The 27,893-nt window shown below is 41.8% G+C and overlaps 1 protein-coding gene and 1 long non-coding RNA gene across 6 annotated transcripts in view; one reads left to right on the forward strand and one right to left on the reverse strand.

Annotated features, from left to right (window-relative positions):
* Nucleotides 1-8: 8 nt before the first annotated feature.
* Nucleotides 9-27,893, reverse strand: part of MICAL2 (microtubule associated monooxygenase, calponin and LIM domain containing 2) — a 213,615-nt gene continuing 185,730 nt past the window's right edge. For 3 of the 5 annotated variants that reach the window (XM_074372378.1, XM_074372380.1, XM_074372379.1), the window contains 4 exons: nucleotides 27,762-27,855; nucleotides 10,434-10,536; nucleotides 7,050-7,123; nucleotides 9-3,831 (listed from right to left, as the gene is read on the reverse strand). In XM_074372378.1, the coding sequence (XP_074228479.1) occupies nucleotides 3,647-3,831; nucleotides 7,050-7,123; nucleotides 10,434-10,536; nucleotides 27,762-27,855 (456 nt within the window). In that variant the 3' untranslated portion in view covers nucleotides 9-3,646. The remainder of the gene's footprint in view (nucleotides 3,832-7,049; nucleotides 7,124-10,433; nucleotides 10,537-27,761; nucleotides 27,856-27,893) is intronic. The other 2 variants (XM_074372377.1, XM_074372383.1) reach the window with 1 other exon arrangement.
* Nucleotides 3,738-27,823, forward strand: LOC123619615 (uncharacterized). The gene is made up of 4 exons (XR_012509678.1): nucleotides 3,738-3,876; nucleotides 4,324-4,489; nucleotides 21,262-21,306; nucleotides 27,691-27,823. It is a non-coding gene; the product is annotated as an uncharacterized LOC123619615 (long non-coding RNA).

Here is a 27,893-nt window from a genome sequence, read left to right on the forward strand (position 1 = left end):
TGTTCGGATTCTTTTGACAGAAAACCATTTATTTTTTGATCATTTCCGTATTTATAGCAGTGCACATGTAACACATTTCGATCCACACGAATAGTTCCCAATTGTCGGGGCAAATTAATCTTTCAAAAGCCACTCAGCAGTGAGGTTAGAAGAGAAACAGTAGGTGAAATAGGACACGCGCCCCGCCACACGTGAACCTTCTCATTACAATAAACTCCTCTGTTCGCACTCACTACATCCGATGTTTGCCCCTCTCTCTGTGCGTGTGGCAGCCCCAGCTGCCTCCTGCCACCTCTGCCCTGCTGAGGTAGTTCTCTGATCAACCACCTGGGTGGGACATGCTGCCATTTTCAGTTTGGAAGGAAAAGCCTGTAAATCTGCTTCCTGGGAAGACAGACACTGCTGAATTGTCATCTGCCTCCAGAACGCAGAAAACATCAATTTCACCGCAGCTCATCAGAGCTGGAAACACCTGCCACTTCCTTTCTCGGTTGCAATTAACATGCTACATCTCAGCATTGATTGATTCCAAGTAGCCTAACACTGCCAAAGTCAAGGTTTAAATGAAACAGTATAACCTGATATTATTTTTCACAGTTTTAGAAACACAAACTGACGTGTTTTTATTGCCAAAGAAGCACTACAAATAGTTGGAGATGTAAGTCTTTGTGCTTGAGATAAACGTGAGCAGAATAGGTTGAGGCTTATAATAACAATTGTTCTTTATCTTTGTATTTATTTGGGACTTGTACTTGTTTGCCTTTGTATTTATTTGTGGGTGGAGTGGAAGAATAATATTCTTTCTGTATCCCTGCACCTAGCAAAGGGCTACAGACTCCCACCGGTACTTCGAGAATCTTTATTAAACAAATTAGTAAGTGGATGGTTTGGCAAGCTTAAAAACTGTCCTTTTGGTCTACTCTACATAAAATTCTGAACTTATAGATGCCCTGTGATTTAACTTAGAAGCTGTATGAGACCAACTATGAAATACGACCTGGGACTGGGGCTCTCTGTCTCGTTCATTCCTAAATGGTTCAGCCTGGATCACAAGTATTATTTTATGGGAAAGAGAAGGCTCCCCCTCTGTTTTCATCATAATTGTACTCATATTGCATTCAAAGAAACTGTCTCCAAATGGTACAATATTTTACATTTTGAGGGTTTTGAACATTCTCTATTGTGAATAAACGGAATCATTTAGAGTGAATTCAACAGCCAACATATATGTGTCCCTTTGGAGATGATCATTGAAACGGTTTTTAGGTCCTGGGAAAACTGAAAACCGGTGGGAGTAGAGGCTGGTAAATATGAGGTTTATATTTTAGCTTGGTCAGATTAAGACTCAGCCTTAAACCACAGAACATAACCTTGGGAAAAGAAAGTGAACAAATTGTTTCTCTCATCTATTAATAGAATGCTGGGGCCAAGAACCACCCTCTTTCTTGGCCCTTTTGGGAGAATCTTTCTTTTAGACTGAAACAGAACAAATTAAAATAAGTGGCAATTAATTCTTTTGCACAAAAACAACCGAGACACTACACATTCTGAGCATCACCTGCTAAATGTATGCAAGCATCAAATAGTGCACTTTTATATAACCGACAGAAGAGACCGCGCTTGGATATTTCTACACATGCTAGAATGAAAACTGAAGGGATGTATCTGTTTCTTAAAATGAGTTAACATTCCTGCACATCTATAGTCTTACCTCTGAACGCCTGTTGGCAGAAAATGTTATTTTAACTATCTCCATGAATCTCTAATACTGTACAACTCATTGCCCCCAAACCTCTGGGTTATCTCTATATAAAATAGCTTATATACCAATAGCTTAATGCTAATAAATCTACTCCAGAGTATAACAAGGAAAACCAGAGGATGAGGAAATCATTTCCACCAAATACACAAATAAATAAAAATGGATAAATAGCCTTAAGTGGCACAGTTTCCAGAGACTGAGAGGGAGAGAGAGATGCTTACATATATTTCCTAATAATACAATTCAGGCACTAGAAAACCTGAGTAATAAAAGAAAAAAGGAAAAGAAAAGGGAAGGAAAGGAGAAAGAAAAAGAACTGCAACCTTTGGAAGTTGGTATACCATGTAAAGGTTGTGCTCTAATACAACCCGAAACCTTGCTGACTCGGGAAATCCCGTCACACTCCTAATTTCCGGCTTGTCAGTTGACCAGTGTGCACAGACAGCATCTCAGACGGAAGTGGTTTATAGGTCAACTTATACTGAGGAAAGTTTGGTCTCCAGTCAGAGCCAACGGTTGCAAAGCACCATTTGTCTAACGACACATTTAAACACTTGCAGAAACGAGAGAGGCCAAACATACAACAACTGTCTCTTGTCAGTGACAGACTGAATCCTCAAAGAATCCCATTGAGGGAAGACCATCAAATACTTACGGCGACAAATCACTATTGCAGATCTTTCCTTTGGTGCCCATGTGAACTCTCAAAATGTCCAGGAATCCCGTGCCAGTGCACAAACTCCATCTCCCAGCTTTCTTTTCACATTGAAAATGTCATTAAGAAAAAAAATCCACTACCAACTTGGGATTTGGTAAATGGGGCCCCTGCATGCAGCTGCACCTTGAAGTCAGGGTGGTTTTGTCTTGCCCTGTGGAGTTCTTGGGCAAATGCTGGGGAGAGTAGCAGAGACATTTCTCTGTCTGGACCCCAAAGCAGCCCTCACCCCGGATCACAAAAATGGTCGTTTTTAGTAGCAGCACCAACTTCACCAACATTTTATCAACAACTGAGTTTTCCTTTCTGCCATTACCAACAGTTATTTAAAAAAGTGCTTCAAAATTATTCATTTTCTAAAACCATTTTTCACTGTTCCAGGGGCATAAGGAAAGTGCTCTGAGAATAAATAGCTTTTCTAAGCCAACAGCATTTGGTGAAAACTAACAATCCTGCTGGTATGAAGTCAAACTTTTCTTTCCTTTTTTCTTTCTTTCTTTTTTTAAAATAAGGCTCAAATGTTCTATGAAACTCTTCATTGCTTATGTATATTACATTAAGGCTTATAAATACACCTGGTAAATTAAATTCACCCTGGATTGAATTAACACCTGCTATAGGAGTTATTTGCTTTCTGTAATCAGTAATCTCAAGGTTTCTTCTCTTTCTCTGGAAACACAATTTAAATATTAACCTAATCTTTAAACTGCGGCTGCTTCTTTCTGACATTTGGAAACCAGTCATCCATGCAAAAAAGGCAAATACGGGTATATTAATGAAAAGGCAGTTTCTTAAAAATCTTAAGATGTGTAACTCAATGAATTGGGAAGATAAATGATGAAAGCAGCAGGAAAGTCAATCCCTATGTCAGTTTCTCGAGAAAACAATGCTGGTCATCGGCCAAGGTCACCTCCAATCTCAGAGACCAGCTGACGATGATTGCCAATTTCAAAAGAATCTTTGTATTTTCTTCATTATAATCTCTGGGAGGATCTTGGGCAGCTGCAGTGCCTCAGAGAGAATCTTAAATTAAAACATATATATTGCAGTGCAGTATAACTTAAGTTTCAGGTCTGACACCTCCAGTGCAAGGAAGTGGGAGAGAGTGAGGGGTGCTTTGCCTGATCTGGTCCTTGGCCTGCTCTGAGCGAGAAAGCCCGCGGGCCTGCTCACGTCCTGCTCAGCTGACAGCCCCTAGAGAGTACGAAACTTTCAAAGTGCTGGTCTTCAGCCTTTTCTTTTATGCGTTGCTCCTCTAAGGAATCCACCAGTTTGTCCCTTTGCTCAATCACTTGCATCATCTCGGTGAGGATTTGTTGCTCCTCGTTGAGATCATTCTCATCTTTCTGGCTCTCTAAAGAAGAAAAAGAAAGAAAGAAAGAAAAACATTGGACTTCAGGTAAGATTCGGCCCCGGGAGAGCTTTTGGCATGGGCATTCTTGATTGTTCTGCACTTGTTCCGCCCTTTAATTTCCATGGAGAAAACAAGGAAATGAATTTAACACCAGGGAACAGCCCTCCAAGCCCCAGATTAGAAAGGTGGGTCCTTTGTGCTGCTGTCAGCTCAGTTTTCATCTTGAGACTCTATATAAAGCGACAAGGGAAAACCCCTTTGTGAGAAAAAGAAGTTAATACCAGGCGAGCCTTACCAAGCCCTCCAGCCCCCACCCCTCACCCGCAGCCCTGTCGGGGGGAAAAAAAAAAAAAGGCAACAAAACAACACAAAGGTGGCTTTCCCTAAACATGTCTGAGCTACAGCAAAGCAATCTGTTAGAAAAATTGCTAAGTAAACCATTTGCATCAGTGAATACTATTTCAGTGATGAGAATCCTTTTTTCGTTCGTAGTTAATGACGAGTTGCAGCCCTTTGAATAGAGACCAGGCGGCCATCAAGAGAGGCTCTGCTTGGCCACTGGGGGATGTTTCCAGACAGGCACCCTGCTTCTCCCTTCTGCCTTCTGAATACGTGGCCTTCTTCCTAACAGCCCGAGACATTTGACTGCCTCGAGGAGGTAAGATTGTTATAAATAGAAGGAAAAGAGTAAGAAACTGGTAGTGATGATTTTCTGACACTCCAAAATAAAACTTCAAAGGCAGATTCTAAGTCTTGTCAACCAGATCATTGCCTTGGGAGAGGCCTCTGCAGACTCCATTGGCCCTTTACACTTAACGCAGGGGGCTCGGCAGTGAGCTGGATCCCGGAGCAGAGATGGTGCCTCTGTCTCGTGCATTGGGCTGAGTTCTGAGAATCGGGTCAGGAAGCAGGTACATATGATACAAGGGAAATAAAGAGGCACCATTCCCTTGGCACCTCATGTTTAATGGGAGGGAGGAGAGAGAGGCAGGAGAAGCAGAGTGAGAGCCCTGGGCTCCAGTCTCTGTCCTGACTTTGGAAGCCCCCAAGGAGGGCAGAAAAAGTCACATCATTTGGTGGGAACACTGAGGACCCCTTGCTTGGAACTCTGGGAAGAGGCCAGCTGGAAGGGCGCCCTATGTATAAACATGGGCCAGGCAGTACTCCATGGTTGGGCAGAGAAGAGGGGTCTGCGTGTAGCTCCTCAGACCTTGATCTGCCGTGTGGCACACATAGATTGAGCCCAGAAGTGTCTACTTGCCCCAGAGGTGCAAAGATAGCTGGCTAGTGAGCCTGCCATGGGGCTCCCCACAATGAGGGGTGAAGTGGCCCCACAGCAGAGCCGGTCTGGGAGACTGTCTGGCCAAGTGGAGTGGAGGATGTGCCAACGCGAGGCTGAGTGAGGCTGCGAGTGAGGCTCTAAGCACTCTGAGAGAATGACCAGGCTGTGGCTATGCCAGCACAAACCTTAGCTGCAAATGCCAGCAGAGAGTGTGGTAGCCCACTGACAGGAGACAGCTTTGTGGGGTCAATGAATCAGAGCAACCACACAGATTTCTAATGCTGCAAAGTCATGCAGACCTCCCTCTCGCAATTACCTGGTGGTCACCTTAAGGATCAAGCAGATGGAAGGGGCGGCAATCTGCAAGACTGAACATTTTCATCCCAAAGAGACTAAGCATTTCCTACAGGGACTGTTTAAATTATTGCATCAGACTAAATTTACCAGACTAAGTTCCCCTTCCTTCCTTCCTCCCTCCCTCCCTCCCTTCCTTCCTTTCTTTTCTTCTTGAAAACTAGTGTGATGAAGGTTTCATGCAAGATGAGAAGGCAAAATGAAGGAGCTACATTCTTTGGTACCTGCTCAGAAGAGTTAGAAAATGTATGAACATCACTTCTTAGTAAGAATTAAAAAAATAAAGGGTTCAAAACTGGCTAATGAAGTTTTTGGTGGTATTTTTTTTTTACCAGCCTGAAACAGAGCACATTAAAACTTTTTTTGAGATGTATAAATCAGATATTAGTTATATACTATGGTTTGTTAATTTAGGCATACTTCAGTATGAGTACCCCTTATATGATGATCAACACAGAAAAATTAAAAATTCCTCTTAATTTTGATTTGTCAATAATGGGACCAGTTGAGCCCCTTCTGACAAATAAAAGATGATGTACACCACTTTTGTCTGTTCCATACAGAGCAGTTCTATAAAGCTTTTGTTAGAAATAGCATTCTAACATTGTAAAGAAACATTCTACAGACACTGCTATGTGAGAAAGGACAGGAGACCCTGAGTTTACAGTGATCTGTTCTGAAGTCTTGGCCCCATCATTTACCTTGAGCATGTTTTTTAAGTTCTCAGAGACTCAGTTTTCTAATCTGTAAAATGGGGATAAAATGCCTGAATAAGCATGATCATGATGGTAACAACTCATTTTTACTAAGTGCTTGCCCTGTAGCAGGTCTCCCCACAGTCAGTGCAATGTTCAGTCCATGAGGTATACAGAAATGATTTAATTTGTTCTTCTAGACTTAAGTCTAAATGTAGGAAAGCCACACATGGCTCTGGCCCCACAAATACACAGGCATAAAGCAGAGTGACTATGCCTCGCTGGCTGGAGCCTGTGAATGCAGTATATGGTGTTAATTAAGTTTATTTCAACTCTCCCTCCCTCCTGGTGGAAATAATTTCCTCCTGTGTGATGCCCTGGCCCAGCCCGTGCTGGGAAGGATGTTCCTTTACCAGCCCCAGGGCCTGGCAGAACTAAGCCTGCCTTTCTCTGCATTCCCAAAGCATGTACGTCCTGGCCCTCAGCTCACTGCGCTATAATGAATGGTCTGGGTATTGGTCTCCCCAGTGAGGCCACAGGGCAAGGATGCTCTTCTCTACATGCCAAGCCCACTCTGGAGTCTCAACAAATGTTTGTCAAAAGAGTGGATGGATCCGTGAATAAATGTGTGAATAAATGACTTGGTTCCTATCAGCATGTGGGAGGGGGCAAATGCTGTTCTCACAGCCCAAGTGAACGAAGCTAAGAGGGACTTGCTGGGCTCCGGTGGGGGCAGAGGGAGGCTGGCTTTATGCCCCCTTCTGCCCCCCAGGCTGGTCGCACAAGGCAGGACGAGCTCCACTCTGCACTGTGTGGCGCGTTCGGGCCAAGTGTCTTTCTAGGGAAAAAGTCTTTACCAAGGGCCCCGAACGTATCACCATACTCACCCTCCTTGAGCATTTTCTCTCTTAATTTCTGCTCCAGTCTGCTTTGATGATCTTCTAGTTCTAGTTCTTGGGCCCTGGGGGTGAGAAAATGTTCCAACTTTGTAAATACTGGAGATCTGTGTAGAGATATTGGCTGATAAGCCCATTGACTATAGCGACTGCATTCTTTCTTCCTTATTAAAATGGGGTCTTAGAAGATCTCTAAACTCAAAAGTTTCAGCTGCTGAGATATGCTGAACTCCAGAGACGTGGGAAGCAACTGAAGGTGGTGATGTGATCTCAGTAAGCTTGTGGAAGGCCACTCCAGGATGGCTCCTGAAGAAATGACTAGAACAGCTCAGGGGAGAAGCAACGACAACCTGAAACTCTTCTCTTTTAGGGGTACATGATGTCAAGTATCACCTCTAACAACTCCTGAATCTCTGATTGTGATAAACAAGAAAATGCGGAGGAAACAGGAGTGAGACACTGTGTCCAGATGGAGGCAATACCACTCAAACAGCCATCCATCTGGGTGCAGGTGGTGAGGGAAAAAAGAGTTGGTGATGCTTTGGAGGAGTCAAGCTGGAGTTCTGGGGACTCAGCGTGTCCACTGATACAACAGCAAAGTCAAGAAGTGCAGCTAGTTGTCGGTGAAGGTCAGATGGAGTCTCCTGACCTCTCACTGCCTGGGGGTATCCCATGTAGATCACAGAGTGTGGGAAAAGCCCCCACGTGCTGGGCTGTGTGATAAGGCGGTGGTTCCCCAAAACTTTGGGAATGCAGTTCTAGTGTGCTCAGCAGAAATGAGGACCACGAATACATGTGGCAGGGGTCTAAGGTGATAGGTGAAGTCACGTGATCCCTAAAAGGAAGCCTATAGAGGAAAAAGGGGTTGGAAGACAGGAGCTTGGGAATGCCTACATTTAGAAATCAAACAAAAGAGGCAGAGCCAGGGAAGAAGCAAGGTTGGAAGGATAAAACAGGAAATGCAGCATCACAGAAACCAAGAGAGGGAAGTCTTGAGGGAGGAGAGAAGTCAAAGGTGTTCACTGCTACAGAGACACTGAAGAGGGTGAGGGCTGAGAATAGGTCCCTGGGTTTGACATGGGCCTTCCCTTCCAGCCCCACCTGCAGTCTGCACACATCTGTGCTACAGTGTCGGGGCACTTGACTGCACCTGTGGGTTGCTGTCATCCTTTTTTCACTACTTCTACTACTACTTGGGCCATGGTCCATGCTTTCTTCGATACTCTGCCTTTTGTTATTGACACTGAACCTCCCTTGGCCCACTCTGGTAGCCAATGGAAGTGCCCCACTCAGATCTTCCTCTAAGAGGGAACTTTGTGGGAGGAGTGTCATGTGTAGTGAGCTGACCACTACAGCAGAATCCACTTCATCGTCATGCCGAGGCCATGCCATCCCTGGGCAGCATACATATACATACATTCCTTTTCATATTCTTTTTCATTATAGGCTATTGATACATTTTTGTTGAATACATTTTATAATTTAGACCTCACCCAAAGGCAAATGGTATGGATGTATAAAAAGCGCTTTGAAGTCAGGTGGATGTGGACTAGCTGTTTTGAGTCTCAGCATGTGCATCAATTTAAAAAACTGTGAGAGAAAAAATAATGCCCACAGATGACCCCCCACTTCCCCATGCCTGGCACTTTCCTCCATGTCAGTGGAACTCAGTGAGTAGAACTCCCGGCCTCCTCTCTCGGCCTTCACTCCTATGCTCATTCTCACCCCAGGGGAGGTAACTTTGGGAAGAACTCAGCTTATACCCTTTCTTTCCTGGCATCAGCCTGCCTGCAGCAAACTTGTGTTCTCAGTTACTCTGAGCCTTGCCATGGGCTCGATCTTGACACAGTTGACATTTGGGGCTGGAAAATTCTTTGTTGGTGGGGGAAGTGGGGGTGTCCTGTGCATTGTAGAAAGTTTAGTAGCACCCTTGGCCTCTGCTCACTAGCTACCGATACCAGTAGCACCTTCCAGTTGCAATAAACAGAAATGTCTTCAGATGTCACTGAACATCTCTGGAAGGAGGAGGCAGGGGAAGTTGCCCCCAGTTGAGATCCACTGGTCTAGGGTAATAGCCTTGCCTCTAATAAGAGACAAGAGACAAGTGGTTCACTACCTTTTGGGAGTAGGTAGATGAGCGTGTCTAATTCTGGGGTTTGGTTAGTGCAGTAGGTTGCATGGTGAACCCCCAAAAGGTATGTCCACATCCTAACCCCTGGAACCTATGAACGTGATCTTACTTGAAAAAGGGTCACTGCAGATGTACGTAAGTCAAGAATCTTGAGATGAGAATATTCTGGATTATCCTGGTGGGTTCCAAACCCAATGGTAGGTGTCCTTACAAGAGACCGAAGAGAAGACAGACATACAGAGAAGGCTGAGTGAAGACAGAGGCAGAGATTGGAGTGATGCAGCCATGAGCCAAGAGATGCCTGGAGCCGCCTGAAGCTGGAAGAAGCGGGGAAGGATTTTCCACTAGATCCTGCGAGGGAACGTAGCCCTCCTGGCACCTTCATTTCAGACTGTCTTCCAGAATCATGAGAAAACTCACTTCTGTTGCCGTAAGCCGCCTCTCTTGTGCTCACCTGTTACACCAGCTCTGAGAAGTGAATACAGCCAGCAAGCCCACCTGGGCTCTTGTACGTGGCCAAGCTAGCCTTATCAGTAACAAATGCTCTATTGTGCTGCTCTGTCTGTCACCTCCATTGGTTGTGTTATTTGTCACCTGGTTCAGAACCCAGGCAGAGATGAGGAACAGAATGTATTAGACCCCTTCAGAGACTCAAAACTGTCTCCCAGGATTGGGATGAAAAGTGAAATGAGTCAGCGTAAGTGAAACCCCCAGCACAACCTGTGGTGCTTAGTCGGTTTATATAAAGTGGAACTTTCTTTCCCTCCAGAACAGTGACAGGCATAGTGACCTTCAACTTTTTCAGAGTGCGGTGAGACCCATCTCTACTTTCTGATCTCCCAACCAGACTGCAACCTCTCATTCAGAGGACAGCCAGACAGGTCTCTACCTTCAATCCATTCAAACCACAAGGAAGGCTTCCCCATTGCAGGTGTGTGACTGCAGGTGGGTCCCCCTAGTCTGGCAGGGAGGGGATGGATTGAAAATGCCTTACCCAAATGCCCTCCAGCTCCAGACCCATCACCCAAAATCATTTTAGCCATAGGACTCCACAGCAGAGAACAGGCAACTGAAGATTCTCTGCACTAATGGCAGCATGATATGCAAGACATCAAATATGAATCTGTCTCAATCACAATTCTGTATGCGCAAGGAGAAAAAATCCTGGGACTTCAACCTAGGAGGGTGGGCCACCCCACTCCCGCCCCCTTTGCTTTTAGGACTCACTGTGTTGCCTTACTTACATGATCAGTAGCTCCGACTCATATCGCATTAATTTATTCTTCTCCAGAACCAGCTTAAACCATTCCTGCAAAAGCTGGGATTCATCCTGTGTGCCTGAATCTGCTTAAGAAATCAACAGCAAATGGGTTAGATTGGCATTTCTCTTCCCATGATCAAACTGCTTTGGAACAGCTTTAGGGGGCCATGTTTGTAGCAAAAATGGCTCTGCAGGTGGCAGCCCCCTGACGGCCTGTTGATGCCTCAAGGTCACGGGCGTGACAAATGAAACTCACCTGTGCCTCCTCCAGGGCTGGTCCTCTTGGATTATCTAGGGCATGAATACTTAAATCAGCTCCAAGGGGCATAGACCCTTGCTACTGTCCTGACCTTTGTGCATCACATCTGCCACTAAAGAAAATCCCATAACCCTCCTGGTTACTACATCCTCTCTTCTTCCAAATCAAAAGCCTACTGAGTGCCCAGGTGGGGTGTGGCTCCCTTCATGGGGCAGGGAAGCTCACACCCTCATTTGGTCATAGAGGAGCAGTGGTCGGCATTTTGACTTTTTTGCACAAAGAAAAGCCAAATGATGGGGGAAAAACATGTTATGAGCTTTGGGTCTCAGAGGGAGAAAGTTATATTCGTACATTCTTATAACTAGGATTATGACCTTTATTCTTTTATTAAAAAGAATTACCATGAGAAAATTGGCACTGCTTAAAGATACTCAATGTTAGATGCTAAATGTTTAGACAATAAAATGTTAAAATCTGGGAATATTTGAGAAATAGCGACATGGGGGGGGGGGCTTTCTAGTAATTCTCCCTGAAATGAGAACACAGGCTGGGTTGCTCATGGCTATTCTCAAAGGGTTTATCCTGGAGGGTCCCACACGCGGAGAGGAAAACAGAAGATATGTGTGACCTTGGGCAAGTTGTTTAGCATCTCAGAACCTCTGCTTCTTCATTGGTTAAACTGAACGAGCAGACACACAGGTAATATAATAATAATGAGCTACTGTTGTAAGGCAGCAGTTCCGTGCCAGTCGATGGGCTGAGCGCCCTATAGTCAACATCTCATTGGATCCTCACAACAAACTCACCAGTGGGTTCCCATATTGTCACCACCTGATGGCTGAAGAAACAGAAGTTTAAAAGATTAAGATAACTTGCCCAAGCTCACAGTTAGTAAGTGGCAGAGCCAGGGCAAGCCTTCTCCTAAACCCATGCTCTTCACTGCTTGTAACCACACCTTCCACCTCCTCCCTTCTTCCCTCTCTCCCTGCCTCTTTCCTCCCTCCCTCACATAGGCAAGTAAAGTAAATAATGCCCCTAGCACATTGCCTGGCACACAGCACAGTCGTCCCTAAAAATGAGTTCCCTTTCTCCCAGTCTCCTTGATCATCTTTTTACTGATATGGAAACTGGGGGTCTGGAGTAATTTATATGCAATGCCCCAGATTATGTATTTAGTTAACATGCAAACTGGCTACAATGCAGAACTTGACTTCTGGTGAATTCATTCATACATTTATCCATCCATTCATTCAATGACACTTACTTATGGAATAGGTGTCAGGGACTGCCTTAGGTATTGGGGATCCAGTGAGAGATAATGCTACACCTCACTAGAATTTTGGAGATAGTAAGGCACAGTGCCTGCTGAAAAGAGGACTGGTAGATAATCTTTTGGATCAGCTGCACCAAAAAGCTAAAACAAAATAGACTGTTAGAAAACTGTCACTGTAACAAAGGAGCAAGAAAGGATTCTGGGAATACAGAGAAGAGAGGGTTTTCCTGGTCAGGGTGTGAGGTTGGGCTTCCCAAGGGAGGTGATGTTTGAACTGGGACGTTTAAGAACAGATAACAAGTTGAGAGGAAATAACGAGGATGGGAGAGGACATTTCCAAGAAGAGGGAACAATATGAACAAAGAGGAGGGGATAGGATAGAAGGTGATGGAGACAGGGATCAGGAGGGGCTAAGGGGACATGGAAGGGGTGGATGACGAGAACTCAGAGTGTATGACAGTCTCATCATAGAGGCCCCTGAACATCATGTAAGGCTCTTGAACTTTACGCTGTAGACACAAAGGAACACTGAAGATGGCTGAGTAGGAGGATGACATGTGGAGTTTCACGCAGGAAGGATTAAAACGGGGAGAGAAATAAATATTCTTTCTGAGGTTTCTTGAATGGCTAGATGAATGGACAAGCTTATGACCATACTGAGCACCAACAATGAAGCACTGTTGGTGGTGCTGAGGGACAGGGGTGAATAAGCACCATTCCAGCTCTTCAGGAAACTGGGAGCTTGCCATCCAGTGGGGGAACCAACACTGCACAATCGAATAGGACACCAGGCACCCCCCGCCATGTGACACAGGAGGGGAGCAATTCGTCCTGTGTGGAGGAGGTGGGGGAAGCCTCAGAGAGGAGACAGAAGGTGAGCTCAGTCTAAGTGGATGAGCGAGAGTTTTCCAGGGAGAGGAAGAGGTGAAGAACAGGGCATCCTGGGGCTTTCGTTGTTGAATGAAAGAATGAAGTAAACATACTGCAGGTCATATACAACATAGAATTTAAGAGCATATACTTCAAACTCAGACTTGGAATCAATCTTCTATTCTTGGACATGTAACTGTGTGGGCTTGAGCACTCGACAGCCTCCCTGAGCCTTGGTCTCCCCATCTGTTATAAAGATGCAGTGGGATTGTGCACATAAAGACCTTAAGCCAGCCCTGGCACATAGTATAAGGTCAATAAGCAGTAATGGCCACCATTCAAGTCGTATAATATATGTGATGGAAGAACACTTAGAGGTCATCTCTTCCAGCCGTGGAGGCACATAGGCATTCCCTCGACCTCCCTCCCGCTCCAGCCTCTACTGTAACTCTCCATGGATGGCAGAATTCTCTGCTGTCCAAGAAGCCCACTGCAGGGCTGTGTACTCTCAAGTACTGAAAACTTCTTTCTATTGGTCTTCAATGGGTTGGCCGCTAGCCACTGAGTCCAGTTTTGCCCTCTGGAGAAACATAGAGAACACATAACTATACATTTTACATGAAAGATATTCAGTTATTTGAAGACAGATCTTATGACCCGCTGAAGTGTTCTCATTTCAGAGTCAGTACCCCCAGGTCTTTTATGATTTTTGTCATAAAAGGGTCTCCCACCTCTACCTGCCCTCTAATTTTCCAGGACACATTTTTAAGGAGTCCAGAATCAAACAAAATATCAACAGTCCAGAGTGGAGCGACCCTCTGCACCTTCACCCTGTGCCTTGCAATTGAAGAAGTCCCCCTCTATTTTTTTAAAATTTCTTTTAAATTTTTTTTTTTAATTGAGGTACTGCGGATTGAACCCAGGACCTCTTGCATGCTAAGCGTGCAATCTACCACTGAGCTATACCCACCACCCAGAAGTCCTTCTAGCAGCCTGTCTTCACCTGGTTCTTGCTAACTTGCAATCAAATTTGGTCTTTCCACACCAGCGGTGGTGAAGTCTGAGGACTTTATGTTCTGTTTCTGCCATTGATCTTTTTCTTAACCTAATTCAAGACTTTCTTTCTGTGTCTTGTTAAATATCGTCTTATTTATTTTGTTCCATCAAGGGGAACTCTTTGGAATATTTTATTCATCTGACATATTTCTCCTAGATTTGGGATTTTCGTGGAATTGAATAAAAGGGCATCCCAGACCTTTATACAATATTGGAAAACAAAACATCAGATGGGTCTGGACCAGGAACAGAGCTGTCAAGCCCCATTAGGCACCTTTCTCAGCCTTGGAGTGAGACTGTTCTATAAACTTTAAATGCATGGCACCCAACTGGTATCATCCAGCCCACATTTCTGTATCTTGTCTGGCTCTTGTAAGAAACTTTAACATCAAAATAATTTCCTGAAACCAATCTTCACAATATTTGCCCTGATAATTGGCACTACAAACCTCACAACTCCACCCAGAAAAGGAAATGACATTTGTTTTTTTACAGCTTCTAAGTAAACATCTATGGTTCCCTAGTAATCTCTCAATTTCTTTCTCAGTGTTCACACTTTCCATAATAATCCTTTCTAGAATTTTGACGAGGATCAGAATTCATGTTCGTTTCCCACATGAAGAGTAGAAAATGTACTTGTCTCTAGGCTTTCGGTTCTGGATTTCCTCCAGAGTTCTCAAAGACTGAGGGTGTATAGGCAAGTTATTTCAACATGATGGGGTTAATTCAGTTCATTCAACAGATTCTGACTGAGTCTTGCTGTGTCTAAGACTCTGCTCTATGTATGTACCCATCATCTTTCACTGGGCTTAGAAACCTGAATTCATTGCTCCCCCATTTTTCTCACCTGTCCAGATTCAATTTCCTCATCTTGATATTTGCTTAACATTGCTAGATTGAGGACCATTTTCCTTGATAAAGAAAACAGAAAAGCTGAGAGCAGCAAGTCCTCACTTTCCCCAGTCATGTAACATTATACCATCTGCCTCAGCACTGAGTCTACCCTTGCCTTGTTCTCAATCCAAAAGAAACAATACTATTTTGCTGTCTTTAGAGGATCTTTTGTTGTTGTCTTTCAGATTTACCCTCTTTGTTACATTATACGTACAGGTTGGAGCCAGACTTTTATTCTGCATTATGTGTCCCTTTTCCAATCCTTCTTGTGTGTCTTTCTAAAATCTGGTCCATTAGGGAGTTCCCTGCGTAGCCTCATTGATTTCTACTGATGCTGGACTCAACAAACACAGGTTGAACTGAATCAATCAATTTAATTTACTTTTTTAAATTGATTAATTCTCAATTTTATAGCCTACAGTTCATTTTTTTTTCAGAGTCTTCCTTTCCTCAATAGTCAAAATCATTTGAGGGGGATCTTTGAACATGGAATCAAGTGCAGGTTTCTAGGGAATCTGCTTTCCCAAAGCACTGGGTGCAGACAGACCATGCTGAGCCCAGACTTGCTTTGCTCTCAACCCCAACGATGTACTGAGCTTTCCATCACTTCACTGCTACCCATCAGATAGCTTCCTTGTAGGTCCTAAAGAAGTCTCAACCTGCATTACCCTTCACCGTAGATGCAACAGGGTGAAGTGGCAGAGGGCGTGGGCTTTGAGATCAGACCTGTCCCTCCCACTTAACAAATGTGTGACCTTATCAACTAACCCCACATCTCTCTGCCTCAGTCTCCTCCTGTGAAAAATGGGAATGATCATAGTCGCTGCCTCATAAATTGGTTATGGGAATTAAATGAGATGATGCGTGTAAAATGCTTAGCATGGTGCTTGGTACTAGTAAACATTCAGTAAACCATACCATTGTTACCACCACGTTGTTCCTTTCAGGATCTAGCTCTGCAGTTCTATGGGGCATATTTTCTGTACATCTTTAACATTCAGCTAGAGAATAACCCCTGACTTGATTACCCGTGGCAGAACTTTATCTGGTAACTTCACTTGAGATTAATAAAAACTCTTTAAAAGTTATATTTTTTTGTCTGTATGTAAACAGAAAGGTCACATAGTGGGCTGGATCATCAGTACTTGCTTGGGAAGACTGGAGACTCTGTGCCCACACAGACGGTTTGCTCAGCCACATCTCCAGCTGGTCCCAGGGCTGCTGTTGAACTGAAAGCCCTTCCAGGGCAGGGATGTAACTCCCTTATCTGGAACCAGGATGCAGCCAGACTGGTGTGGCCAGAAGGCCGGCAGCCTCTGACTGGGAATAGAATAGCTCAGTTACCTAACCCGCACGGCCACCCCTGCTTGTTTGTGGTCACTGTTACCTGGTTCTTCATTTGCTACTATGTCCTCATATCCTGCTCTTTCCCAGACAAAACGCAAGGATTCCTCTTGCTTAGGTAGGGAGGGTAGAACTCAGGGGTAGAGCGCATGCTTAGCATGCATGAGGTCCTGGGTTCCCTCCGTTAAAATAAATATATAAATAAATAAACCTAATTATCTACCCACCCTGAAAAAAAAACCAAAACTCAACACAAAACGACTTTATATTAATAGAGTCCTGTAAACTGACCCGCTTTTCCCTAAGTGAGCTCTCAAAAAGGCAAAGCAAATTTTGTCACTCTCTATTGAAATGCTTCAATAACCGCCCCCACAGTCAAGTTCAAATCACCTAGCCCGACAACACGTAGGCCCTGCCTACCATAGAGTAACTGTCACTTAACGGTTATAACTTTTTTCTCAATGGAAACTAACAGAATAAATGAACAATCTATTCTTTAAAGTCATGGCTTCTTAACCATTTTCCTCTGTTGGTAACGCTGAACGCTTCTCTGATTGTGTATTGGTGTGTGGTTTTTCCAAGTTGGGTCTTGTTTTGCTCTCTGGTTCCCAACCAGCTAATTCTTTAGATGTGATTTCCTGCCTCCTTAGAATCCAGGAGAAGGAGAAGTCCTAATTTGGTTTTTGCTGCAATTGTATCAGCGCCTTCAAATATCCTCAGTGATGATCTGGAGCATGAAAAGACATTAGAGTAATTGCAGCCGGAACACTTGGTAGCAATGTGCAAGCATCTCCCTCAGCCTGGCTGAGTTTCAGCCCCTGCCTCTTGTTCTCTGGACTCTGGTCAGCTCTGAGCTCCTGTGCTCATCCATGGGCCTGTTTCATCTAAATCTCTAGCCAGGCCTCCTGTACCCAGCGCTCTGGGTACACTGACTTCCCGCAGGCTCCTTACACATTATGGTGATCATCTAGAAAGCTGCACTGGGGGTCTGGCCTGATTCCGTCTTGGCAAAGCCAAGATGCAGATGCTGGAAGGTAGCTCATGATTCTATTCTGGGAGCCAGAGGCTGCAGCTGAGAAACAAAACTTGAAATCCTTCCTTTTTTAAATAGCTTTTTATTTTGCTTTGCTTTTAGCAACGTATCTATTCACCGTAAAGTTTTTCTTGCTTTTGAATTTTATTGAAGTGATATCATACCATATGCAGTCTTCTGCCATCTTGCTTATTTTAAATTCTCCATTATGCTTCTAAAATGCCTCTGTGTTGCTCATTCATTTCCACTGCTGTATATATAATAATTCGGTTGCATGTGACACAGCTCACTGTACCACAATTTATCCATTTCCCTGTCAATAGATATCTAGGTTGTTCTTAGCGGTTTGCTATTGTGAATGATGCTGCTATGAACATTCTTGTATTTGTCTTCTGGTCCATGTGGGCAAGAGTGTCTCTGGAGTATATACTTAGGAATGAAATTCCTGAGTAGTAGGTATGCAAATGTTCCCTTTTCCAGCATAAAGCCAAGTTGTTTTGCAAAGAGTTGTTGCTGCTTATACTCCAACTAACACTGAATAAGAGCTCCCGTTTTTCCTCACCCTTGCCAAATACTTAGTATTATCAGATTTTACACGTTTTGAAAATTTAATGGTTTCAAATAGTTTCTCACTGTAGTCTTCATTTGCATTTTCCTAATTACTAATGAGTATTCTTGTGAAAGTATACTTATGCAATTTACCTATTTTTATATTGAGTTGTTTGCCTATTTCTTATTGATTTGTACGAGTTCTTTACAAATTCTGGAATACTGATTCTTTTTTGGTTATATTTGTGGCAAATATATGTTCCAAATTAGTGGCTTATCTTTTCTGTTCTTTTATGGCATCTATAGACTCCCAACTAGAGGTCAAAAAGATTCTTAACTTTTCAAGTTTTATTTTCACATTAAAGTCCTTAATTTTTATGAAATTTATTATATGGTTTAAGATAAGGATCAATTTCATCTTCTTCCTGTATGGAAAACCAGTCATCCTAGAATCACTTATTTCCTGTGAATGGCAGTGCTGCTGCTGGCTTATATCATGTTTCATACAGGTGAGATTACGTTTGGGTCTTCTGGTAGCTTTCAGTAAAGTATTAAATTTGGCTCCATAGATGTTGTGTGCATTTTTTGTTAGATTTACTCCTAGGCACCTTATGTTTTTAATGCTAATGTAAGTGGTATCTTCTTTGTTATTTCATTTTCTAGAAACTGATGTTGAGATAGAGAAATGCCACTTATTTTTCTATTTTGATCTGATTTCCAATCATGTGATTTAGACTCTTATTTTTTAAAAATTACCTGTACATTTTTTTGGAGTTCTCCAAGTGGGTAACGCTATCATCTGGAAGCAACAAAAATGTGTTTCTCTCCCTCCCAACCTTGTGCCATTTCCCCCCTTGTCTTACTGTACTGGCTGGGGTCTCGCGTACAATGTTGAATAGAAGAGGTGATGATGGGCATCATTCTTTTATTTTTGATTTAAAAAAGAAATGCTTCTAATATTTTACCATTAAGCAATGATGTTTGCTGCTGGGTTTTGTAAGCTATCCTTGTAAATAAGAACGTTCTGACCCAAAAGATCCACTTCTGTTATTTATCCAAAGAACATAAAAACACCAATTTGAAAAGACATATGCACCTTTATGTTCATTTTAGCATTATTTACAATAGCCACCATATGGGAACAACCTAAATGTTCAGTGACCGATGAACAGGTAAAGAAGATGTGGTATATATGCATAATGGAATATTACTCAGCCATGAAAAAGAATGAAATCCTGCCATTTGTAATGATATGGATGGACCTTGAAGGTACTGTGCTAAGTGAAATAAGTCAGAGAAAGATAAATACCATATGCTTTCACTTATATGTGGACTCTAAAAAAAAAAACAAAACAAATGAATAAACAAAATAAAACAAGCTCATAGACACAGAGATCAGTGGTTACTGGAGAGGAAGGGCGTTGAGGGTGGGTGAGATGGGTGAAGGGGGTCAACTATATGTTGATGGATAGTAACTAGAATTGTGTCGTGATCACTCTATAGGGTATGCAGGTGTCAAATTATAATGCTGTGCACCTGAAACTTACATGAGAACAAAATGTAAGCTTCAAGAAGGCAAATGGAAAGTTCTATCCTGTCCTTTTTTTGCTAAAAGTTTTTACCCCAAATAAGTGTTTAATTTTGTCTAGTGGTATTTTCTTCTCCTATCAAAAAGACCATATGGTTTTCCTCTTTAATTTGTTCATGCGATGATTGTTAAGTCATCCTTAGATTGCCAAGTATTAAAATTAATTGGATTAAATATTCATTATATTCTTTCATCTTGTTGAATCTTTGCTATATTGGTGGCTATGTCTGCCCTTTTCATTCCTAATTTATTTATTTCTTCTCTCTTACTTTTAAAAATCAGTTTAAGAGGATTGCTTTTAGTCTTTTATTAGTTATTGGCTTGCTTGACCCTCTCTATTTCATCTTTATTCTCTATTTCATTTACATCTGCTCATATATTTGTTATCTTCTTTCTTTAGGTTTATTTTGTTTTTCATGAAGTTGGATACTTAGCTCATTAATTTTAAGTCTTTCTTCCTTTCTAATAGAAGTTTTTAAGGCAATACCTCTCAGGACAGCTTTCACTGCACCCCATGAATTTTAATCTATTATTTTCCTTTTCATATTTAGTATATTTTAAATGTCCAAGTATTTTAAAAAATATCCATTTGATTTTTTTCCTTTGATCCATGAGAGTTTTTTATTTTTACTTTCCAATATATGGTTTAAAAAATATCTTTTGGTTATTGATTTCTAAGTTACTACATTGTAGGGCAGAATGTGGTCTGTATAATATAGATTCTCTAAGATTTACTTTATGAACTCATATGGCCAATTTTTGTAAATCACCATGTAAACTTGAAAAGAATACCCATTAAATTAAAATTACTAATTACAATGTTCAAATTTATAGTGATGTTTTGTCTATTTGACTACCATTATTTTGAGAGATGTACTAAAATCTCCTGCCATGATAGTAGACATTTTTCCCTGGTTTTATCATTTTTTGTATGATATATTTTGAGCCTGTTATAGTCAATGCATATAACATTTAAAACTCATTCTTCTTGGTTGAGTTGATCATTTTAAAATTATGTAGTGACCCTGTTTGTTGCTATTCATGGTTTTGATATTAAAGGCTATTTTATCTGCTTTTAATATAATGACTCTAGCCTTATTTCGTTGGTATGTACTTGCCATCCTTTATTTGAAACCTTTCTGTTTATGTTTTATATGCGTCTGCTAAATAGCATATAATTGTTTTGTTCAACTTTCATTACTATTATTGACATAATTGGACTTGTTTCTACCATCTTTCTTTGTGCTTTTTATCTTTTTTTTGAACACTTCCTAATTTCTATTTAGAATTGAATTGGCAGTTTTGTTTGGTTTATTATTATTTTTTTAAATTTCTTCTCCCTCCCTTTGTTTCCTCCAGCTGATTTGGAAGTTATACACTTTGTTTCTATTCTTTCTATAATTACACTTAAAATTCAAATAGGTATCCTTCATACCCTAATAAAGTCTCAACGTAATAAACATCTTAGCCTCCTTTTAAACAACATAAGGACCCTGGAATACTTCACTTCTGACCACTCAACTCCAAGCTAATGTCCATTTTAGTCCAGTATATAGTCTATTTAGTTCTATCTTTTTAAAAAGCTGTTTTATACTGATAATGTTTATTTGTTTTACTTACAGGTTTATTACTTTTTGCATTCACTATTTCTTCTTGAATATTTCAGATTATCCTTTTTTATCTTTTTCTTTCACTTAAAGTATATTTGCTAGAATTTTGTTTGTAGATAGTTGAATCTTTCATTAACTGAATATTTCTTTATTGTGTACTTGCTTTTGAAATATATTTTTCTGGGTATACCATTCTAGCTTGAAGATTTTTTTCAGCCTTTTGAAATTATTATTTCACTGTCTTCTAACACCTACTCTTGCTGTTGAGAAGAGAGCTGTCAGTAAAAATTTTGTTTTTTTTAAGTGACTTGTTTTTTCTCTTTATCCCCTTCAAGGTTATCTATCTTTGGTGTCCTACATTTTCACCCCATTGTGCCTAGGTAAGTGTGAATTTATTTTAAATTTATCCTGATTTCTGTATCTCCCTGTATCTGTAGATTCATATATTTCATCCACTTTGGAAAAATAGAGCTAATGATCATATATCATGCATTTGGTGCCAGACTCTGTTCTAAATGCTTTGCTTAGTACCTCCGCCATTATCTCTTCAAATAATACCCAATCTTAATTTTCTCTATTCTCTCCTTCTGGGACTTAAACTAAATATATATCAGAACTTCTCATTCTGTCTTCTACATCTACAAGCTACTCTTTTTTGTTTTCTATCTCCTTCTATTTATGTGCTGCATTCTAGTTAATTTCTTGAGACACATTGTCCAATTCACTAATTGTCTCTTCTGCTGTATCTAAGCTACTGTTTAGTGCATTCACTGAGTGTTTAGTTTCAATGAATATATTTTCAATTCTAAACTATTTAATTTTTTTTTTAAATCCCTGGTATACATCTATCAAAATTTATCAAATTGTACATCTCAAATATGTGTAGTTTACTGTACAGGAACCATGCCACAATAAAGGTGTTTTTTTTTTTTTTTTAAATTAGAAAAGATAACAGGGTTAAGTATATAATATTATAACTGAAAACATCCCTGATCATTTTCCTCTTAACTTTTTATTTGGAAAAATTTAAGCCTAAAGTATTCAGAATTATATTTAGTTTTATTTATTTAGTCTCTTTTCATCTAAAACAGTCCCCTAGATCCCCCCCCACTCCCTTTTTGTTGTTTTATGGCATTGACATTTGTCAGTTGTTTTGCAGATTGTCTCTCAATTTGAATTTGTCCGATTATATTTTTACGGTTAAACTCAGGTTAAGCATTTCTGGCTGAGATGCTGCATAGGTGAAGATGTGTCTTTCTTTCTACATCACAGCAGGAAGCTCATGATGATACTTTGATTACAGTTAGGATTGGTTAAGTTTAACGTGGTATAGTCTGTTCACTTTTATTTTTCTGCTTGCTCATTTTGTATGTAATCTATTTCTTTAAATGTTTTATACAGAGACATAGTATATTCTGTATTTGATAATTAATATAGTTTGTGGCCATTTAAATTTGTTGATTTTACTGACTCTCATTCTTGGTGGCTCACTTCCTTGTGTTTTGGGTGATTTAAAAAATTACTATAAGCTCATATTTTATTGAACTTAGACTATCTGAATCCTGAGAGCCTAAACCAAGACATGGTTTCTTTCATAGAGGATCTATAGTTGGTTTTGGGGGCACTAGAGATCTGATTTAATGTGAGACTCTCAAGGCTAGCTAGTTCCCCTACTTTTTGTTTGAACCAAGACTTAGATTCCAAAACCACCGATATTTATTCCAAGGCAACCCTGGATTTCTGTTTTTGTGTTTGCTTCCTTCCTGGAACAAGTAGGTTTCAACATAGCTTTTTTTCACCCTCCTTTTTCTTGGCGCTAAGGATTTCTCTCACTTAAGAGCCTAGCAATGTTTTCAAAAGTATCTTATTGTAGTGAATGGACTTTTATAGTGTCTACTCCTCCATTCTGCTGCTCCATACTTCTTAGGAACCGCACTCTATATTCTTGGCTGAGGTGGCCACTTGGGTATTTATTTTAAGATATTTTTTCAGGTAAAATCATTGTGACAGTGTTTTTTAAAACAGAGGGTTGCAAAATTAATTTTATGGGTCATAACAGGCACTAAAACTGAGCTAGAACAGACAGTATCAGTCTTTTATATGCAGCAAAATTTGCTATTATTTCTGAAAACACTTTATTCAATTATATATTTATGTGTACTAACTTGTGACGTAAAATGCATTTCTTGCTGCTGTCATGGGAATTCTTGTGTGTAAAGCAATTGTCTAAGGCATGTAACTCTGAAGCCTCAATGGCCCCAGAATCTATGCAATGGAGAGGACCCAAGGTTTCTTCAGGAAGAGAATTTTAGCCTCACCCTCACTGGGCCTATCTCTGTTATAAGGCCACTGCCCTACCAGGGGGCTACTGAGACTGGAAACAGAGATGAATACATAATGAACAGATTATTAACATTTGTTGAATGAGGTAGTTTGCCACAGACCTCAAGTATCCCTTTGTGTCTTTGTTAAATATGCTGAACAGCAAGGCCTAACCATCCTGTGATCCTGAGCCACTGCTGCAATCAGCCAGGGAGATTACTTGCTTCCTGGGAAAGGGGGCTGGCTTGTTCCTTGCACTGAGGTTCTCTGGTGCTGCACAATCCACTTTGTGCACAGCTGCCATCTGGGCCTATCAGGTCACACCACAGCACTTAGATACAGGGCAACATGTTTCAAGTAGCTCTTCCTGCTGTTTGCTGTGCTGAGAGTAAAAGCTCCCAGGCTCTGATGCCCTGAATCTCGCTGTTTACTTTCAGCACGTGGAGTGTAGCAAACCCATCCAAGTTCCTGGATTGCTTAGCCCCCAACTTCGGAGTCTTGTTACTCCCGGCCACTGTCTATAAATGGCATCAGGACTCAGACTCGGGAGTGTCTGATTCTAAAATCTGTGTTCTTTTCAGGACACCTCACTGGCACGTTATCCAGGAAATTATTATTCCTTCCGCTCCTCAGAAGGAGTCAAGATAAAAACCACAGAGTGTAAGCTAAACTACTTCCCTCTTCCTGGCTAGGATTTATTGCAGTTTCTCTTGTCATCATGTGTGCTCCTGCTGCCACCTGCTGGCATCCTCACACATCCTAAAATTTCTTTGTAAACCCCTTATCTATGTGAAGAAGCAGCCATCTGGTTATTAAAAAAAAAAAAAAAAAAAAAAAAAGCAGCAGCAGCAGCAGCAGCAGCAGCAGAAGGAAGCTCAATGGAGGCAACCAGCTGGTAAACCTTCCCCAACGTTGGTAAACGTATAAGAGAGGAGTGATTCCCATACACTCCCCTGGGCACTAATGTCTTCTCCCTCAAAGCCAATCTCAGTTCTCATCAGATTTTACCTGTCTTCAGGTATTGAAGAAAGCACAGATCCCATTATCAACACCATCCAAACTTGAATGGTGGTCTCTTGCTAAACCAAGGAATTCCATGGCCCTGGCACTAATCCTGACTACCACGTTGACAACGAACAAACCAGCAGGTCTTCTTGCTTGACCAAGAAGAGTCTACGTGGCTGTGAAAATCAACTTGACTTCCTCACAGAGGGCAATCAGGCTGCTGCACATTGTGGTCCTTTACCCTGGGTGGCTAGGACCATCTAGAGAATCTACTGCCCTTGTCAAGGACATCCATCTCCCTCATACATACACACACACACACTACAGAACATAATGACTTGTCATCTGGGGTGGATTGCGGGATTTTTATTTTTCTTTGTTTCCTTTGCCTTGAAAAATGGGGAAAAACCCTTCCTGGGGGTGGGGGAGCTTATTTCTGACTGTTGGAAAAAAAGAAAGCAGGAATTGTTGTCACGACAATTAGGAGCTCATCAAAGCCTCATTTTGCTCATCAGCCATCATTGCCCTCCGTCCTGCACCCCCGCATGTTCCTCTAATTCAATGCCCGCCTAATGAATAACTCCGAGGAACAAAAGACCCTTTCAGGCTGGCGCACATCATTATCAGAGGAGACTTGCATAACTGTCGCAGACGACTCGTGTTTTCAGGCCTGTCTCTAAATTTGGTTATTCACAACCTTTATAGCTCAATATTATTGCCTAACTGTGATCATTTTCTAATTATCCTAATAATACCTATTAAATAATTCCCATTAAATCACTTGAACCAGAGCAGCCCAGGCCAGCTCAAATACAACGTAACCTAATAAGCATTGGTCATTCATTAAGCACCAGGGCAATCTCTTAAAGGGGCTGAGTAGAATATTAAACTGCAAAGGAATATTATTATTGCACAAATGTTATTACAAGTTAGAGTGTATTAATTTCGATGCCTGGCTTGCAAATCTTCTGTTTGGTTTCCTTTGGGGCTGCTGTCTGTGACTTGACTCTCTCAGTCTCCTGCTCCTTGTTGATCTGCATCTGTCACCCACACAAGGACAATCAAGGAGAAAAAGGCCCATACACTTAACAGGGGAATTAAATTACCAAGGATATAAAGGGAATGAACAGAATCCATCTTCTGGCCAGGCGAATACACCTTTGAAAACATCAGAAGCTGGCCAGTTTCTTTAGCTGTTAAGTCAAAATAGCCTTTCTTTACAGTGAGGGTAAGGAAGATTTTTAAAAGTTCTAAAAATTTGGCTTCTAGACTTTGAATTTCAACAGCAAATGTCAGAGACTAATTCTTTAAAACATGTGTGTAGATATTTAATAATATTTTGTGAAATAATATCAGGTAGCCATTTATTGAAGGCCTACAATGTGATGGGTACTCTTGGGTGACACTTGGCCCACTGATACCCCTAATTTTAAAAATGACCTGGGAATATGAGGATTATTAGCTCTATTTTTCACATAAGGAATCTGAGGCCAGAGAGGTTAGGTGATTCTCCCAAGCCACACAGCCGAAATGCAATGGAACAGAAGTTGAACACAGGGTTCTTTGATGCTTATAATTTTATTCATCCTACAGTGCCTCCCCAGCAAACGGAAACATGCCCTAGCTTTGCTGGTTTATTTTTTCCATTTCTAAGGCTCTCACTGAAATCAGTGGATTCCTAAAGAAAAGTGCCAGAGCCTTTCTGATTGGGAACATGACCAAACATTTCATTGTATTGAAAGTCCTGACAGCAGCTGTAGAGGCCAGCAGTGACTCTCACTCCAAGTAACAAGAAACAGTTACTGTTTTTGTCAAGAACCTACTTCTGATGGGTGGATTTGGCTTCTCTGCAAGGAAATGCACAGAGTATTGCAGTAAGAAAGGGAACAAACTTTATTAACCATCTACCCGGTGCCAGGCACTGTGCTAGGGCTTCCTTATAAACTGTTTCAATCAATCCTCACCCCAAATCCAAGAAGCGGGGATGATTGTCATTCCCACTTAACAAACACAGAAACTGAGGCGCAGAGGGATAAAGTCAGACTCCAAAGTTTCCAAAGAGACAATAACCACACAGCTACTGAAGCTGAAACCGCAGGACCTCTCACGTGGATGGGCCCTTGCAAGGCTTCTGGGAACAGTCCCACAGTTTTGCCTGCATGACTTTGTATGAGCTTCAGGTCTCACAAAATCTCGGTCTGCCCCCACTGGCACCATCAATCTCAGATAACTGAACTTTTAAGAGAACTGAGGCCCTAACCTTTCCCAATGTTGTTTAACAAGCAACATGTGTTTTCAGTGTCTGCTTCTCCCACTTTATATTCCAAAATACAGAGGCTAAAGGCATAACATGAGAAAACTAAAGAGACAATAACCTCACTAACTCCAATTCACTAACCACACTGCTACAGGACAAACAAAAAAAAAGCAAACAAACAAACAAAACCATGTAGATATCTTTTAGTTTCATCCCTCATCTCAAAACCCTTCGCTGACTCCTCATTCGTTAAGGCATTTCACGTCTTTTCACGTTTGGCCTTTGCAGGTGCTATTCCTTCTGCCAGAACAATCTCCTTACCTCCCTCGTTCCCTCCTGCTCCTCCTCCGGTTCTCATCTTAGTAGATGACTACTTCCAGGTGATTAACTGGACCACCCCCGCTGCAAACCCTCCCCATCAAGATCAGTTAGGAAGCTGGTGATTCTGCCCTCATTCCACCCTGATGTTTGTTCCCACCATGGCACTCATCCTCCTGGACTGTGGTTTATTTATTTACATGTCTGTGTTCCACAACGGACCATAAACTTCTCAAAGGCAGAAAATGCCACGCTCCTCGTTATAGACCCACTGTCTCCATGTCTAACATGTGGCAGGTCTTCACCAGATGAATTCTGCTTGCATCTAAGAATCTGAAGCGGTCAGTGGATAGTTAGCATTTATTGCTTTACCTTATGCAAGGCAACATGCTACTTTCACATATACCTGATGCAATCATCTTCTTTAATTTTTATTATTCCTATCTTACAGAGCTGCAATTTTATTTCAGCTCTCTACATAGGGAACCACCATTATCCACACATTAGAGGAGAAAACAAAAGTTCACAAAGGTTGAGAACGTGATTGGCCCAAGGCCATATGGCTGGTGAAGGGAGAAACAAGGAGTCTGACTCCAAGTCCAGGTTTTGAATCACTACCAACATTGCTTGGTTGTTTCAACTGTTTCTCCTGAATTTACCTTAACCCCTGAATTTCAAAGAACACTCACACTAGCAGAAGAGAGACTGGGCAGACTAGAAACCCAAGCCCTACAGGCTGACCCTGGAATTTCAAATGAGCAACCAGTTTGATTTTGAAAGTGTGAAGCAGTTGTGGATTGAGCACCGCAGGTCCGCGTTGAAAGTTCCACAGCAGGTGACAAGGTCTTGATGTCTTGCCCAGGTGCCACTGATCTCGGACCACAGACACGGACCCAAGCCCGCTGCTCCGGATCTGCCGGTGGGGATGCCTACCTGCTTCTCCTCTCAGCGCCTTCTCCAGCCTCACGCCCTGGATCTCGGAAGCCCTCTGCCGCTCCTCCACCTCCTCCAGCTGCCTCTGGATGGCCTGCAATGCCAGGACCATACGTCACACGGGGACTCTCA

Source organism: Camelus bactrianus, chromosome 10 (assembly GCF_048773025.1).
Source record: "Camelus bactrianus isolate YW-2024 breed Bactrian camel chromosome 10, ASM4877302v1, whole genome shotgun sequence".
NCBI classification, from domain to species: domain Eukaryota; kingdom Metazoa; phylum Chordata; class Mammalia; order Artiodactyla; family Camelidae; genus Camelus; species Camelus bactrianus.